Source organism: Strix aluco, chromosome 27, assembly GCF_031877795.1.
Source record: "Strix aluco isolate bStrAlu1 chromosome 27, bStrAlu1.hap1, whole genome shotgun sequence".
In the NCBI taxonomy this organism is placed as follows: Eukaryota; Metazoa; Chordata; class Aves; order Strigiformes; family Strigidae; genus Strix; species Strix aluco.
This window is the reverse complement of record NC_133957.1, coordinates 1,389,052-1,406,420: the sequence shown is the minus strand read 5'-3', so window position 1 is coordinate 1,406,420 and position 17,369 is coordinate 1,389,052. Positions and strand designations below refer to the sequence as shown.

Genomic DNA, 17,369 nt, shown 5'->3' with positions numbered 1-17,369 from the left:
GGCTCCCTCACCCTCTTCTGGGCATCACATTTTTGCAGCCCTGCGAGTTTTTCAGCATGCAGCTGGGTTATCGTGTTTTGGGGGGCGCGGGGTGCTCTGTGCATGCTTCCAAAAGAGCTCGGCACGGCTTTGCCCCGCTCCTGAATTCGCGAGAGAGGTGGAAGCAGCTCGCGGGTTTCTTCGGTGGGTGGTTTTTAGGAGCTTCAGCACTGTGTTGGCGAGGCCCGTGCCGAGGAGGTGTGTGCGCTCCGTTAAAGCCCAGCTAAAGGCATTTTCGCCCTGGGGAGGTGTGGGGTTTCTGAGTGCCCTCCCCATCGCCCCCAGACTCGGGGCCGTTGCTCTCGGCGCACGCGTGTGTGGGCTGACGTGCAGCTCTGCGCCCGGTTGTTGACTTGTAGACCTGTTTATTTAAGCTGAGTGCTTGGCAGGGATTGTGTTCCCATGATAAACAGGAATTAAAGACCCTTAGCGATCCTAAAGACCTCTCTGCTAAATGAAAGAGCCTCCGTGTAAAATCCCTCATGTCCTGTGAGCGTGGTACGCTCGGTGTGTTTATCACTGCTGGTTAATATTCATCCCAAGCGGCTCCGGTGCTTGCCTTGAGGCGAAGCATCCTTCAGCTGAATAGATAATAATCTGCTTTGTGCCAACCTGCAGCAGTATTCCGGTACCAATTAGCAACTCCCAGTTGGGCAGGGAAGTAATGGGAGGAGGATTTGCTAAGCAAAGACCAAAAAGAGGGAACAGCCACAGGGGAAGCGATGCTGGAGTTGGAAAGGCTGCGTCTCTCCTCCGTAAGTGAATTAACCCAGCGCTTGCAATGGGACTGTAATTTTATAATGTAAAGCAGCTAATGGCTGCTGCGAGCGCGGCATACTGGTCTCCACTGGAACTCAGCCTATTAAATATCAAAGGGTGCTGGAGTAGCTGGATGTGGATATGCCCTTGTTAACCAGGAGACATCATCCGGGGAAAGAGGGATTGAGCCCTCAGGCAAGAAAAATAATGTTTGAAGTCCCCCAAGCTCACGGTTTTTCAGCACAGTCTTGAGCACATTAAAATGGTTTCTTTTCCTGCTGGAGGAGAAAATGAGGCTGGAAGCTGAAACTGCTGGGGGGGAAAGACTGGCGGAGTGGTGAGGGGTGATATTCCTTGCCCTTCATTTGTCTCCCTGGATTTATTGTCTTTCTCGCGTTGCCCTCACTTAATTGTCTATCCTGAAAGACCTTGGATAAATCTTCCCTTTGGGGACTGTTGCTCTTGCCTGGAGTCTGCTTTGTCGGGTGGATGTTTCATTTTCTTTTATTTATAAATACATCTCATTGCACAGTATTAAAGCACCAGGGTATTGAAGGAGCTTGGGGAGAGATCCTTTCGCTATCCAGAAAACGCATTTGAAGCAGCATCTGCTTCAAAAAGCTGCAATCCCTCTGCAGACCGGCGAGGAAGCGCGGTCCCGTCTGGCTGAGCTGCCTTGACACCCTGGATCAGTCCTTTAAAAGCAGCGAGAAGCGTGTCCGTTCCCTCACTGCTGGTTAAACTGGCCAAGGTGGCCCAGGACCCCCGGGCTGGGTTAGACCAAGCCCAGGCGCTGGGCTCCTCCTTAGCCAGATCCAGCAGGCGAGGAACCACCCGGCTTTCACTTTTGGTTTGAGCTCCCAGAAGAGAGGAGGAGTTGCCCAAATCCTGGGAAATCTGTGCCTGGGTCATTTTTCATTTTTTCCATTTGGGTCAAGGGCCACGTTAAGTACCAGCCGTGCTCCCATCCATGCGCTCTGGCAGGATGCTTCTGGGATTTGCTCCTTGCTCTGGCGTAGAGCAGGTTTAGAGCCCAGAAGTTTCCTCCAAAGGCTGTTTTCTTCGCCCACACGCCGGTGTAGCGTTTGCCACGGCGTCTGCAGGATGGACGGGTAGAAGAGGAGATATTTGGTGCCTTGAAGGCTCCAGCTTTGGTGCCCCGGGGCTGGAGGAGCCGCTGTAGATGAGGGATGCAGGACAGCCCCCAGATCCCAGGGCTGATCTCATGCTCCGGGTATGGGTGCAGGACCAGACGGGGCTGGTCGGGGACACCCCACGCCGCGGCTGTCGGGGACACCCTGACTGCTGTGTAGGAGCAAGGGGTGGCATCACCTCGCTGTCCCGAGCGGTTCTGCCGCCGTTCCCAGAGCCCAGCCCGGAGCAGGGAGAGCCGCAGGCCATCCAGCCATCCCCCTCCAGCTCCCCTGGCACGAGAGCATCCGGCACGAGGACGTGGCACAGGGGCAACTGGGGCTGCCGTTCATTTCACCGGCAGAAAAGCCTTTTTCCAGCAAAAACTTTCACCTTTCTATCAAAGATGGAAGAACTCAACACCAAACCTGCCCCAGGGGGACCAGGCTCCTCTCCATTGCAGGAAGGCAGGTTCTCAGCCCTACTCAGGATTAGTTAAAATTAAAACAGAGATAAAATTACAGAGCCAGCCCTCACGAGCATTAAAATGTCTGCCGGTTTACGATCCCCACGAGGAGACGGGCTCGCTCGCTCTCAGCTGCGTTCGCTTAGCCCAGAGGAATGCCTTTGAAACGAACCCGTATTTCATCGCCGAATGTCACGGGAAGGCACCTGGGATCTGAGGAGGAACGAAGGAGATGCGTTAACAAGACGGGCTTTGCATTTAATTTCCTTTTATAGGGCTGTACCTGCACAGAGATGAGGGTGTTAATGCGGCGGAGGGAGGGAAGGGCAGCGCTCAGCCGGGGCTCGCAGAGCGTTGTGGCTCCGTGGTCTGGTCCTCGCCAGCCCCATGTCGGTCGGTCCCCTGGAGCAGGGCTGGTCTCCTCCGGAGGCTCCCGCAGCCCTTCGGCAGCCTTCAAAATCCTGCGGCGAGCGCGTTAATTGGTGTTAGACCTTGTTGGTTTGGGAACGGCCGTGCCGTGAGGCGAGGGGAGATGATTAAGTTTTATATGAGCTGGGCTGAGCCGCTCGTGCCTGCGCTCCCCACGCCCCAGCACATCCCTGCGCTGGGCCAGCCGACACCGGAATTTTTTGGTTGCCTGTTGTGCCGGGCACCGTTGCCCTTGAGCACCGGGGATGTGCACAGCACCCACCGCAGACCTGTCAGTCCCCCAAGTGATGGGATGTGTTGGGCTTTGGGGATTTTTTCTCTCTCTGCCGCCTGGCTCGGGCAGGCTCTGCCCCATCTGTGAGCCCTGCGGGCAGCCCTGCCTGCAGGGAGGGTGGGCAGGGGCTGCCCCCAGCAGCCCGCCGGCCCCGTCTGCATTACCTCAGCAGTGCCCGGGGTGAATTACTGGAGGGTTTGATTTATTCCTCTCCAGGCTCCTCTCCGGAGAGTTAAAGGTCTCTGCTATTGCGCAAAGGAAGGACTAGAAAAACAGGAGGCAAAGCAGGGGGGGATGAAATAAAACCAGAGACCTGGGGGTGATGGGGAGGAAGCCCAGACAGCGCCGGGGCCAGCAAAATGAAGCTGTTGCCCCCGGGGCTGGATTCCCCTTGCCCCCCACGCCCCGTCTCTCAAGACCTGCTGGAGCCATTTCTAATCTCCTCCAGCCCGTGCAGGAGACGTTTCCCCCGGCCCAAGGTCCAGCTCAGGCGGGGTCTGCCCTGCTCCCGCGCTCGGTTCACCTGCGCCACGGACCCTGGCTCCAGGCTGGCGGCCAGTGGTGGCCAGAGGCATCCAGTGGCTCCGTGGGGTCCCCTCTGGTGTCACCCACCCTGGGGACAGCCTGGCGTCCTCGGGGCTGGAGAGGGGACAGATCACCACGGGGTAACACCAGTCCTCCCCCCACGGAGGGGAGGGAAGGAGAGATGAGCGGGTCGGCTGTTTTCCTTCTCCATCCTCCCAGAGAAACATATTTGGGGTAAAAGCTGTGATTTTTTGGAACGCTCGTGGTCCCCGGCTCAGGTGCGAGGACATTTCCCAGAGCGTCCCAGGCAAACTCTTGCGGCCACGGGGAAGTCTGCGAATGCGAAGCACGAAGGCTCAGGAGCCAGCAACCGAACGTGGCTTTTCTCCCCGCCAGCTTCCCAGCCGTGCGCCGGATTTTGCATGATTTTGGGAAGCCTGGGCTGGCCGTGCCGAGCCAAAACCTCGGTGACTTGGCAGCCAGGCTGACCCTGCCTGTCTCCCCGTAGGTCTTACGCCTCCGCCTCGATGGAAACAAGCAGCAGCTCGCCAGCGCCTGGGCACCCAGACCCAGCCACCCCACTCTCCTCCAGCACCCAAAACCTGACAGCAGCCTCCCCGGCGAGCAGGAGAGCACGAGCCCCGTCCCACCCTGCCAGCCCCCTCGCCCGGGGCTGCTCTGACCCCCTCCAAACCCCAGGGCTGGGGCAGAGGGACCTGAACCAGGACCTGGGTGGTTTTGCTTGAAACGAGCTTGTTTGGACGCTGTGTATGAAACTCTTAAAGGTGTAATTTATTTTTGACTCACAGGTAAGAAATAGTCGAGTTATCGACTTTCCCGAGCCTGCAGGGAAGTCGATGGCTCAGCGGGCTCGGTCCTCCCCGCATCCCCCCGCTGCCTGCAGCCAGCCCCACAGCCAGGATGTGCAGGCAGCTGCCTTCTGCCAGCACCGGGCAGGACAACTCCCGTCGGGACGATGGGAAGGGCCCGAGCCTTCCCTCGCTGGCTGGTCCTCGCCGCTTCCCAGAGCCCCTCCCCAGGGTGTGAAAACGCAGCGTCCGAGGGTTTGGCCAAGGATGGAGCTCAGAGCCCAGCGTGGTTCCGCTTTTATCCTGCTCTGGAGGTCTGCGCCGCAGCGATGCCGCGGTGGGAACTGCTGCCCGGCACGCCGAGAGGGTCTGGGGGGGCTGCTGAACCCCTCGGTGAACCCCGCGGCTCTCGACGCCCTCCCCCTGTACCCCACGGGCCTGCCTCAACATCACCCGCTCTGGTGGAACAACCCCGTTTCTTTGAAATTATTGGAAAATAAGGCTGGAGACGTCACACACAGCCCTTCCCTCTGCCCCACGAGAATGGGGGAGTTTGGGGACATCTCAGGAGCGGTGCTGCTCTGGGGGGGGGCGGTTTGGGCTCTTTTGGGGGGAGAAGGAGTTGGGGGGATGTGGAGATGCTGGGGGACAGTGTTGGGGTTTCCAGACAATCCCAATAAAGTCCAGGGGGAATTTTCCAGGGTTCAATCCTTTTGTTTCCTAAGGAAATGGTGCGGTCGTAAGCACGAGGCGGCGCAGCCACGCACCCCCCCACGTCCTCTGTCAGCGCTGGTGCTCGGCCAGTTTTATTGAAATTGGGCAAAAGAGAATCAGGTATTTTTGCTTGTTATAGCAGAGAAAGGGGGGGCGGGGGGAAGTCCCTGTAAGTGAGGCTGCAACAGGCGTGGAACCCAAAATAATCCACACGGGAGAGAAGTGTTACCAATGACTCCACAGCAGAGTTTCAATTAGTGATCACGCTTTATTACGCACCAGAAAATCCAACGAGAAGTGACAGCAAGGCTCAGACTATTTTTTTTCTATGTAATTCTCAATTTTTTATGTACAGTGTGAGTGGATTCCCTGCTCCAGGGAGCTGACCGCAGCCTTTAAAAAGATCTGAATGTGCTTAAAAAAAATAAAAATTCCATTAAAAATAGGGTTGTGGATGGCTTCGTTAACTGCATCAGACGAAGTATTTTACACAGGAAAAATGAAACCACCTTTAGAAATATAAAAATTCTTTCAAAAAAATAAAATATGCTTTAAAAATAAAGGGGAAATACCTCTTTGTGAAGTGGAGACTCAGGCTTCCAATGGTAATTTTTTTAAAGAAAGGGTAAAGTATCTTTTTAAAATTTATTTTTTAAGTAACATTTTGTTGAGTCTTTTGGGTTTTTTTTTAAAAAAATGCCTGTATTACTTATTTTTAAATGAGCAAAACATCAGCCCTAAGGAAGGGACAATAATTTGAACCGTGGCTTTGGCTTTTTTTCAGTGTTCAGTCACGACCACGGTTGCTGTTTCCAAAAGCCACAGAAAGTTGTGGGGGAAAAAGGTGTTTGGGGTGAGGATCTGGAGATGTTCAGGCCCTCAGCATCTGCTTGTGGCCTGGGGCACAGCCCCAGTAACCCCCGTCCCCACGGGATGGCCACCCCAACGCCATGTTGGTTGCCCAGTAACCCCCATCCCCATGGGATGGCCACCCCAGCGCCATGCTAGGTGCCCAGTAACCCCTGTCCCCACGGGATGGCCACCCCAGCGCCACGCTAGGTGCCCAGTAACCCCTGTCCCCACGGGATGGCCACCCCACCGCCACGTTGGTTGCCCAGTAACCCCCATCCCCACGGGATGGCCACCCCAGCACCATGTTGGTTGCCCAGTAACCCCCATCCCCACGGGATGGCCACCCCACCACCACGTTGGTTGCCCAGTAACCCCCATCCCCATGGGATGGCTACCCCACCGCCGTGTTGGTTGCCCAGTAACCCCCATCCCCACGGGATGGCCACCCCAGCGCCACGCTAGGTGCCCAGTAACCCCTGTCCCCACGGGATGGCCACCCCAGCGCCACGTTAAGTGCCCAGTAACCCCCATCCCCATGGGATGGCCACCCCAGCGCCACGTTAGGTGCCCCACAGCACCCTTGGCGTGGGTGGCTGTGGTGTCATGTGGCTTTTCTTGCCACGCCAACAAACCTTCCCATCAGCTGGGAAGTGCGAGTGACTTTTGTGGGACCCAGTGGCTGTTTTGGGGGGTCCCACTCTCCATTTACAGTGGGGTGGAGTGTGCTCGTCTGGGACGCACGGCTGGCAACCGGGGTGGCTGCAGAGGAGAGCCCCTCCCTGGGGCCTCCACCATTGGATTCACGGCGGGGCTCTTCCACCCGAAGTTCAGCTGATAAACCAGGTTGATGGTCCCTCTGTCCCTCCCTCCTAACTGGGAAGGGGTGGGAGCACCCAGGCAGCAACGTGCCCACCCAGACCCGGTGGCAGGACCTCCACCCATGGGCCCCCCCCCACCTCCTCCAGCCTCCCTGCTCAGCAGACACCCCTGAAATTGGTGTTTAGGGGGGACCTGGGGACGAGGAGGTGCCACCCTACGGGGAGGGGGGACCCTTCCAAGCAAGCACACAACTCTGCTGGGAAAAAAAAAACCACCCTCCCACGAATGCCCACGCTTGGCCACCACATCGTTTGGCCCCGTCTTCGGGGTTGAAACGGGGGTTGGCGCTTCCCGGGAGCCGTTCGGTGCATCGGTTGTGGTGACGCAAGAGGGGAGCAAATGCAGGGGGGTGCTCGGGGGTTCGGCTCCGGTTTGGGGTGCGAAGGATGAAGGATGATGCTTGTGAGGGGCTTGCTGGGTGCTCCCAGACCTGCCGGGCTGGAGCCTGCGGAGGGCCAGCCCTTGAATTTATGAGCTTAATTAATCACAGCTTTTTTTCCTTTGGTATCTTGCCCTGATAGACCCAGAGGAAACCTGAAAATGTTAAATAATAAAGACGTTCAAAGAGGCCGTTTGTTCGGGGCATGTCACGGCTTCCACAGCTCACACAGCTGCACCCCCAGCTTTCTGCTGGAGGAAACTGGGGCACAAACTTCTCCTTCCACGCCGAGCTTTGGGCTCCCTCGGAGGCAACGGAGTGGCCACAGGCCACGACTGCTCTCGGCTGGGACCACCCGGGAGAAACGGGAGTGAGGGTGGGGCTGGGCAGGGAGGGGAAACTGAGGCCGGCGGAGGGGGAGGTGGCGGCACCGGAGGAGTCAGGGCCGGGGGCTGCAGGGTGCCCAGCCTGGGGGGACAGGGGGGAGCGGAGGGGCCGCACTGGTTGGCACTGGGAAGGGGATGGGGGGTGGCAGCACCAGCCTCGGCTTGGGGACACCAGACACGAAGTGCCCCAAGGCTGGAGAAGCAGCAGGTCCTTCCCACCCCCCCCCCCCAGCCCACCTTGGTGAGGGGGCCCGGAGGGTGGAGGGACAGCATCTGCAATGGCCAGGCTCTGGAGACCACACAGAAAGGTTTTGGGGTGCTTTTTAACCCCTTCCTGCCCAAGCTGTCCCCCAGCAGCCAGGAGGCAGCCCTCGGGGGGGGGGTGCAGGGGCAGTGCCACGGTCTGCTGTCACTAGGGGAACTCACACCCTCCCCCGTGCCCCCGGCCGGCGCTGCTGGACCCAGCTCTGGGCAGTCTGAGACACAGAAATGTTTTATTCTTCCAAGGTCCTTTTTTTTTTTTTTTTTTCCTTTTCTCCTTGTTATTTTTTTTTTTTTTTACAAAATCTCCTCCCTGTGCCTGCAGACGGACCTGGCCGCCTCCCGAGCTCAGCCAGGTCTCAGGATCCCGTCCATCCCCTCGGCCCCAGCCCCCCGCTGCACCCCAGCACCCCGACACCCGAGGGGGGGACCCATCCTTGGGGGACAACCCCCGGGACACGGGGGGAGGACGAGGGGAAGGCTCTGGGAGGGTGAGGAGCCACCCGGGGGGCCCTGCTGCAGTCCGAGATGCGGCAGCTCTAGATGGACGCCTCATTTTGGGGGGGGTCTGACACTGCCTCTGTCACCCCAAAACAGCCTGGACAGAGCCGGGCGCTGCAGTGCCGGGGCTTGGGACAGCCCTGGGGGAGCTGAGCACCGAGCTGAGGGCAACGGGACTTGATCTGACGGCGGCTGGAGGAGCCCAACGGGGTGCTGGGGGTGGGCTGGGGGTGCAGCTGCAGGGGGGGTGACTGGAAGAGAGGTGGGCTGGCCCCACTTTCAGGCTTACAGGATACAGATCGTCAGGTCAGCGGGCGCCAGAAAGGGCTCAAGTCCACACGAAGAGGTGTTTGTTCCCGAAATTCCCATGGAAAGAAGAGTACGTAAGGTTCACATTAGCACACGGCAATTGTATATAGTGCAAATCAGAGCCCCGGCACCAGAGGTTGACGCTCTGGTTAGTGGTTAGGAGGACCCACGGGCGCAATCCCGGGCACTGCAGCCACTCCAGCCCTTGCTCTTCCCCAGCCGTGGGGCATCGGGACGTCACCCACAGCCATCCAGACCCTTCTGCGCAGAACGAGCTCAGAGCCCGTGTCACGGTCACCTTGTGCCCTAGCAAGGGGGAGCCAGGAAGCCTTCGTGGGACGACACAGAGTCTGTCCCTCCCGAGCAAAACACGGGGTTGATTCTCAAAAGGCATCGCTGCCCGGCCGGGGAGGAGCTCTGGGTGCAGTCCCGAGGGTGGCTCTAACCACCCGCAGCACGGCCACAACATCCACCCCAACACCCACCCCCTTCCCCAAGGGTGAGGAAGGTCCCAGGAGAAGGGCAGGTCTGCTCCTGAGGGGTGGAGGCCTCTCGCACAACCCCAGAGGGGCTTCAGGGCCCGAAGGTTGGGGACTGATCGCAGGCACGGTCGAGGTTTGCAAGGCCACGCCGTGCAGAGGGAGTTCGTGGTTCTCCATCGGTCCCGAGCAGGAGGACATCTTCCAGGTGGCTGCAGGAACATCCTTTCTGGGAGACCCACGGAGGCAGCAGCCAAAGGGCCGGGCCGTTTCAGGACCGTGACTCGGGGAGTGAGGATGATGTGGCAAACGGGAAGCCAGGAGTGAAGAGCGAGCGCTGGGCTCAGGAGAGTCCAGTCACATCCTGGAAGCAGGGGAGCAGAGAACGTCACCGCTCATCACTGGTTCATGGGCTCCTCTTCCTCCATCGGCTCGTCCTGTGGCCTGAAACGGAGAAATACGACACCTGAGACAAGGAGGAGACCCGTGTGACACAACGCATCCCTCCCAGCGTCGAGGGGCCTTCTGGCAAGTCCAGCTCCTGGAGCTAGCCAACAAGCCTCCCAGCTTGCCAGCTGGAGCTTCCTGCTCCACGGAGACCCACAGAGGCTCCAGCTGAGTCCTGGTGAGGGTGAGGAAAGGTGCTGGGCAGGTGGGGACCCTGCCGAAAGGAGGTGGTGCACCCCCACCCCTCCAGCCTCCAGGGAAGGGAGGAGGATTTGGTCTCATTTTCATCTTGTTTGGGAAGAGCCCAGCCCCGAATCTCCCAGAAGCCAGGTCAGGTCCTGACCATGCAGATGCAGGACCTCACCCCCCCATCCACCCCCGCCACCTGAGGGCAGATCTGCCAGGATTTGAGGGTCGCAGACCCCGGGCTCTCGGTGGGGAGGATGGTTGTAATTTCTCTCTCCCACACCAGCACCGTCCTGAGCTCCCGGCAGCTCATCTGGCTGGTGGACACGGCCTCTCCCTGCCGCGACACCGAGGTCGGGAGCCAGGCACGCAGGGAGAGGCACCCACATCTCCTGGGATCCATTCAGAGCATCACCTCTTCTCCACCATCACGGCCACCGAGAGGGAGGCCAAGGCTGTGACCGTCTCCACCTCTTCTGCCTCGTGGTGCTGAGCCTCCAGGAAGGAGCAGCCCAGCTTGGAGGCGAAGCGCTGCACGGCCACCCAGTATTTACCTGTGGGAGAAGCAAAAATCAGGAGGTGCCAGGACGGGGGTGCCCCAGGTCTCTGGGGTCCCCTTGCAGTGAATTCACACACGGGGCATCCCCCTGCCACGAGGAGGGTCTGGAGCACATGAGGAACAGCTGAGGGAACTGAGGGGGGTTTAGTCTGGAGAAAAGGAGGCTGAGGGGAGACCTCCTGGCCCTCTGCAACTCCCTGAAAGGAGGGTGCAGAGAGGGGGGAGGAGTCTCTTGAGCCAAGGACCCAGCGGCAGGCCAAGAGGGAATGGCCTCAAGCTGCGCCAGGGCAGGGTCAGACTGGCTCTTAGGAAGGATTTCTTTGCAGAAGGGGCTGTTGGGCGTTGGAATGGGCTGCCCAGGGCAGGGGGGGAGTCCCCATCCCTGGAGGGGTTGAAGAGTCGGGTTGAGCCAGCGCTGAGGGATCTGGTGGAGTTGGGAACGGTCAGGGGGAGGTTCATGGTGGGGCTGGAGGAGCTTCAAGGGCTTTTCCAACCCGGATGATTCTGGGATGATGATGAAGGACTCCACTGGAGTTTTTTATGCCCAGTGTGTCTTTGGAGGTCATGGGGTTTGCTAGAGGGGAGGAAATGCCCACTCCCGGCCCTTCTCATTAACCAGCCAAGCCCCTGGCCCTGGGACACTCACTCTGGACCTGGATCACTGTTTCCAAGGAGCGCACAGCGTTGGGGTTTGGTTTCTGCCTCATGCTTTCTTCTGGGAGAGGGTCCAGCTGCCAAATGAACACACGAGGGGGTGAATGGGAGGGAGCTGTGCGCAGGGCTCGGCTCGCAGCACCAGTGCACCCCCCCAGCCCCGACCCGCTGGCCCCCAGCTCTCACCTCGTTGCCCAGCAGGGCTGAGACACAGGCCTCGGACGCATCGCAGATGGCTGTAAGGTCATGGCCACCTTCTAGCACGAGGACGATGGCTCCGCCAGCCAGGCTCATCAGCTGCTTTGTCATGTAGCCAAAGCCTGGAGGAGAAGCCCGAGGGGGGGTTGTCAGCCTCCCTGCCTGAGATGCCGGGGCTGTACAACCCCAAAGATCTTCCCCTGGAGAGCTGCCACCCCTCCGCTGTTCCCCAGCCTGGGTGGGCAGCGGGAACCACCCGCCCCGAGCCTGCGGCGCCGCTTCCACCTCCTCACATTTAGCAGAGACTTTGTAGCCGCCCAGGGGCGGCGGGTGGCCATCAGCTGCGTCAAAGCCGGCCGACACCAGCACCACGTCGGGGGAGAATTCGTGTGCAATTGGCATCACCACCGTCCTGCATGGGGAAAAAACAAGTAAGAGGCGTTAAGTGCTGGGTCAGCCTGACATGGAGGGGAAGAGGAGGTGAGCAGGAACACAAGGAGCAGTACCTGAACGCAGCCAGATACTCAGGGTCACCCATGGGGGGGTCGAGCCCTCCAGTCCAGGCTATGTTGACGTTAAATCCCTCGCCAGGGCCAGCACCAACCTGCGAGAGAGCAAGGACAGGGGTGAAGGCCTGGATGTGTATTAGAAACAGTGTGGCCAGCAGAAGCAGGGAGGTGACAGTCCCCCTGTGCTCTGCACTGGTGAGGCCACACCTGGAGGGTTGTGTCCAGTTTTGGGCACCTCAATCCCAGAGAGATCTCGAGGGGCTGGAGCGAGGGCAGAGGAGGGCAACGAGGCTGGGGAAGGGCCTGGAGAATAAATCCTGTGAGGAGCGATGGAAGGAGCTGGGGCTGTTCAGTGTGAGGAGGAGAAGGGGAGGGGAGACCTCATCACTCTCTGCAGCTCCCTGAAAGGACGTTGTGGAGAGGTTGGGGCTGGTCTCTGCTCCCAGGGAATTAGTGACAGAACGAGAGGGAACGGCAACAGGGGAGGGTCAGGCTGGACAGGAGGGAAAAATGTTTCCCCGCCAGAGTGGTCAGAGAGTGGAACAGGCTGCCCAGGGAGCGGGTGGAGTCCCCACCCCTGGGGGGGTTTAAGGGCCGTTTGGATGAGCTGTGGGGGGATGTGGGGTAGGGGAGAACTTTGCAGAGTCGGGCTGAGGGTTGGACTCGATGATCCCGAGGGGCTTTTCCAACCTGAATGACTCTGTGATTCTGTGGCCCGCAGGGACGCTGGGGCAGTGCTGGATAGCTCCGGGGAGGCAGGGCTGGGTGTTCTGGACACCCGTGGGAGCTGGCTGGGTTTGCAAAACTGCCCAAAGAAGCCGCAGTGCATTTTCCTGACATTTCCCAGAGCCTTGCAGCCATCAGACACTGTCCCCATGCTGCTGGCTGCAGGCTGGGGTGAAGCCTCAGCTCTGCAGGCAGCGGGGTGAAGCAGGCAGGATCAGGCAGCGATGGGAAACGAGCCCGCAAGGCACCAACACAGAATTACACCAGCGCCCCGTTCTCCTGGCTGTCACCTTGGGCACCAGCGCTGCCGTCCCCGGGCAGAGCTGCACCGACCTCGCAGCCTCTCGGGGCTTTTTACCTCATCAGCAGCCCCGCTACCGGGGAAGAAGTTGCCGTCGTCGTGACGATGCAAAGAGATGTAGAGAACGTCGGGGTCTCTGTAGAAGATCTGCTGAGTCCCGTTGCCGTGGTGAACATCCTGCAGGGAGAGAGGGATTGGGAGGACGCTCTTTTTTTCAGCCTTCAGGGTGGCCCAACAGTCTCATGGAGCTAAAAGCTCTGGGATCCCCCATCCTGGCACACCGGGGGGTTCCCAGCTACGCTCCTGGCAGCCAGTCCCAAAGGTTTTGCTGTTCTCTGCTCCAGCTCCAACCCAGAGCAGACACCCGCTCCTGGGGATGTCCTGGGGAGGAGCAGGGATGCGCTGGGGGACAGAGGGACTTACCCAGTCCACAATGAGGATCTTGCTGAGCTTCCCTTTCTGCTGCAGCTGCCTGGCAGCAATGGCCACCGAGTTAAAGAAGCAGAATCCCCTGCAAGAGGGAGTTGGAGCTGGTTAACGCTCGGGCCCTTCCTGAGCACCCTTTCCTCCTGGCTCACGTGCTCCCCAAAGGATGGGCTCTCCCTCCCCTCTCCCTTCAGTCTGGACACAGATGGGTCCCGGGGGAGTTTAGTCTGGAGCAATCAGTGATTTTGAGCCAAGCAGATGTTTTTTGGGGCTTCCCACGTGCCAACCCAAAGCCCTGCGGCTTGGGAAAGGGCCCTTACATGGCGGTGGAAGGATCCGCGTGATGTCCGGGTGGCCGCACCACAGCGAAGCCGTTCTGGGGACAAAACAGAGGCGAAGGGGATCAGAGCTGCTGGCCCCCAGCATCACACAAGGCTGGGAGCACCCAGGGACCGCCAGTGAGACCCCACGGCCCCGCTCCTACCCGGCCACGGGGCAACGCACAGCTCTGGGAGCTCTGCATGAAGCCAGCCTACCTTCAGCTCCCTGGTGGCCACCTTGAAGGCCAGCTCGGTGACGCTGCCCGCGGCCCAGCGAGCAGCATTGGAGGAATGCAGCTCGTTCCAGATGGTATCGCTGTCCACCTGGAAGCAAGGGCAGCGGTCAGACGGGGCCAAGGCACCGGTGGAGGAGCTCTCAGTCACGGGACACAGGCTCTCTGCCAGCCGCCCTGCTCGGGACCAGGGGTTCAATCCCGTCCAGGCTGAAGGGCTGGGCACTGCGGAGCTGGACCACCTCGCACACAACGGGGCAAGGGTGCAATCCTGGCCAGGACGGCAGCTCCTGCGCCTGCCGACAGCCCCAGCCCCGAGCTGAGCTCCACACGGAGCATCTCACCCCGCACCCGGGGGCTGGAAGGAGTGACTGAGAAAACGCTCGTTACCTTCTTTATCTTATTTTATTGTTTAACCAAACATCTTGGTTTGATCAGGATCACTTCAAGGGCCGAGCCAGAGCCGGAAAACTCAAGTCTCTTCTGATCAACGCCATGTGTGCAACTCAATGGGTCCCCTTTGCCCACGGAGAGGGGCAGCTCCAGCCCCCCCGCCTTCAGGGCGCGGGCGAGAGGAGAGCAGGGGGGGGGAGGCAGAGCGGGGAAAGTAGATGCAAACGGGGCTGAGAAGAGCTGGTGCCCAGCAGCGGGGGCAAGGAGAGGAGAAGAACCAGAAGAGGCAGCAGGAAGGCACGGAGTGAGGCCCTTCCTGAAAGAGAGAGAGAAGGACAGAGACAGGGGAGAGAGGAAGAGAGGAGAACGCAATGAACGGAGAGAAACCAGGACGGCAAGCTGTGAGAGGAGAGGCCGCAGGAGCGTCTGGAGAGAAGCGGCGAGCTGCTGCCCCCGTGACACCGCTCCCCCCCTCAGCGGAGAGCATGGCTTGTGGCTTCCCCCCGCCGTCCCACCAGCTCGCTTGCTTCTAACGCCCCGGGCTCTGTGAAATAGCTCTGAAGGGCTCTTGGCTGCTGGGTTTCCTGGAGTGAGGAGGTGTAAAGGATCCCCCTTTCAAGGGTGGGATGCTTGGGAGCATCCCAAGGATGGGGAGGGCAAGCTCTGACACAATGACACCTTGCCCACAGACGGAGCGCTCCCACCTGAGGCTGCCCAACGGCTTCGGGAGCTCCCTCTCCCCTCAAGCCCATGAGAAGGCCCTCGCTGGGGACAGAAGAAGGGAAAAACCCCATCCGAAAGCGGCCAGAGCAGAGATCGAGCACTCACCCCCACCCCTCCGCAGGGCAGCATGACGAACATCCGCTGCGACAGGATCCCTGCGGAGAGAGGGGACAGCAAGGACTTCAGAGCTGAGGAACTGGGGAGCGGTGGGGGACGGGGCGCACGGCACAGGGCCACCAAGGAGGGAGGTTTGGCCTGGCTGCTCGGCCAGAATTAGGAGCAGCTCCCCGGGAAGCTGCTTGGCGCAGTCCCCACACCTGAGGGTGCCCCCAGACGCCCCGCGGGTGTGCGGGCAGGGGCGGGCAGCCGGCGAGGGCACGGCTGTGGATGTGGACTCACCCGCCAGCTTCCCGTTGTCCAGTTTGAGGCGGTTGAGGGGGTTGGTGCCGTAGAGGAAGACGTGGCGCTCGCTGTGGACACACTGCAGCTCTTCCAGGGTGGCCTTGCGTCCCCGCAGACACTGTGACAGACAGGGGCTGTGACCGAGCCGCCCCAGGTAGGACACAGAGGCTCTGCCACCACCGAGGGTGGAGGTGGCACGTCCTGCTGCCCCAGCACGGCCACACCTCGTGCCACCGCGGCTGGGGACACAGCTGCAGGGCTGAGCACCGCGCTTCTGGCGCTGGATTTGAACTTGAGCACCCCTCTGCAAATTTGCCTGCAAAGGAGCAGGCAGGGAGCAGGCAGGAAATACCAGCACCGCCTTCCTACAACTGCAGAGCCTTGTGCAGACCCTGCTAGGCCAGGGCAGGGTTTCTAACAGACTGGAACTGACACTGATGTTCCCAGAGCTGGCAAAACCCTGTCTCGGTAGGGGTCACACCTCTCCCTACACCCATATTCCAGCAGAGCAGACTGCTGCTGCCACACCAAGCTGGAGACGGGCAGATCAGCACGTTCCAGCTCGGCACTGCCAGCAACGGACAAGTCCAAGCCCTCAAAGAGGCTGAGAAGATCTGGGAGCAAAAGGGATGGAGATGGGAGCAGGCTACCCTAAGGCAGCATTAGCAGGAGATCGGCTCGTCCCAGCATCTCCTGCCCCGCCGCTTGTGCTCACCTCGCACTGGCTGCGCAGCCCCCGCTCCTGCAGACGGGACCAGATGCTCTGGATCCTGCCCGCGTGCTCCGGGTGGTTGCTGTTGTCGCCACAGGAGCACTGGTGTTTGAGCATCACCGAGTCGTAAACCAGCCCTGCAACGCACAAGGAGAGACTGGCCTGTCCCACCTCGACAGTGCTGACCCTAATTCAGCTCCTTTTCAGGGGCTGGCCGAGACCCTGAACGCCCATAACTATTTAGTTTGACTGAAACACCTCCCTCAAACCACGGGAGCCTCTGTCCCAACATGCTCAAAGCAAATCCTGCCCTGGGTATGCAAGACAGCTGAATCTTGCCAGCGCTGCTGGACCAGGATGGCAGTCAAGGGGCCAGAAGGGAAAGTCCTGCTTGGAAAAGCCACCTCAGATAAGGAGAAGGGGCCCCTCGTGGCTTGCTCTGCTCTATTTTGCAGCCAGCCAGAGCACTCCCAAGCATTTATTTGGGTTGACCCAGCACTGAGGGATCTGGTGGAGTTGAGAACTGTCAGTGTGAGGTTCATGGTTGGACTGGAGGATCTTCAAGGTCTTTTCCAACCGAGATGATTCTGTGATTCTGTGATTTATGAGCCTGGGAGTGCCCAGGACTGATGCTAAGCTGTGCCTGGGCATCCCCAGCTCTTGTCCCCAGCCCCTGTGGCTGCTCCAGCCGGGATCAGCCCCGCAGAGGGGCCAGGCCGTACCTGTGGTGAAGTGTGGCTTGGCTGGCTGCTCCTGCACGGGCAGGGAGAGCGTCTTGGAGGCCGTATCCTGGGCGGGAAGGGAGACCGTGGCGGTGGCAGGAGACGACTGGGCCCTGGAGAGGGGCCTGTGCCCCGCATGGATGGTGGGGACCATGGGGGAGTCGGCCAAGGGCTGTCGCTTGAGGAGCTGCTGCTGCGCGCGCTGGTAGGAATCCCAGAGATAGGCCTGACGGAGAGAGGCGGCGGTGAGCGCGGCTCCGGAGCGGAGAGAGCAGCAGCACCCGGCACAGGGAAGGGAGCCCTGCCCTGGGCACCCTCCCGGGGGCTGGATACCAACAGCTGGGGGGCTCGGAGCTGGTTTGCAGGAGCTGGGACACGTCACGTAGCATCTGCTGCTCTCTGCTGGTGCAGCCCCGCAGCGCTGGGCGGCCCTGCTGCAAGGCGCAGCAACCCGGGGACGGTGCCCAGAGACCTGCAGGATGGTGCCCAGAAATTTGGAGGATGGTGCCCAGAAATTTGAAGGATGGTGCCCAGAAATTTGGAGGATGGTGCCCAGAGACCTGCAGGATGGTGCCCAGAAATTTGAAGGATGGTGCCCAGAGACCTGCAGGATGGTGCCCAGAAATTTGAAGGATGGTGCCCAGAAATTTGAAGGACAGTGCCCAG

At 60.1% G+C, this 17,369-nt stretch overlaps 1 protein-coding gene across 9 annotated transcripts in view; it reads right to left on the bottom strand.

Moving 5' to 3' along the window:
- Positions 1–8,732: 8,732 nt before the first annotated feature.
- Positions 8,733–17,369, bottom strand: part of HDAC7 (histone deacetylase 7) — an 89,350-nt gene continuing 80,713 nt past the window's right edge. For all 9 annotated transcript variants that reach the window (XM_074807547.1, XM_074807548.1, XM_074807551.1 and 6 more), the window contains 14 exons: positions 16,704–16,929; positions 15,985–16,118; positions 15,267–15,387; positions 14,973–15,022; positions 13,735–13,842; positions 13,519–13,574; positions 13,196–13,283; positions 12,830–12,949; positions 11,743–11,840; positions 11,530–11,648; positions 11,225–11,358; positions 11,031–11,115; positions 10,241–10,379; positions 8,733–9,636 (listed from right to left, as the gene is read on the bottom strand). In XM_074807547.1, coding sequence (XP_074663648.1) covers positions 9,591–9,636; positions 10,241–10,379; positions 11,031–11,115; positions 11,225–11,358; positions 11,530–11,648; positions 11,743–11,840; positions 12,830–12,949; positions 13,196–13,283; positions 13,519–13,574; positions 13,735–13,842; positions 14,973–15,022; positions 15,267–15,387; positions 15,985–16,118; positions 16,704–16,929 — 1,524 coding nt within the window. In that variant the 3' untranslated portion in view covers positions 8,733–9,590. The remainder of the gene's footprint in view (positions 9,637–10,240; positions 10,380–11,030; positions 11,116–11,224; positions 11,359–11,529; positions 11,649–11,742; positions 11,841–12,829; positions 12,950–13,195; positions 13,284–13,518; positions 13,575–13,734; positions 13,843–14,972; positions 15,023–15,266; positions 15,388–15,984; positions 16,119–16,703; positions 16,930–17,369) is intronic.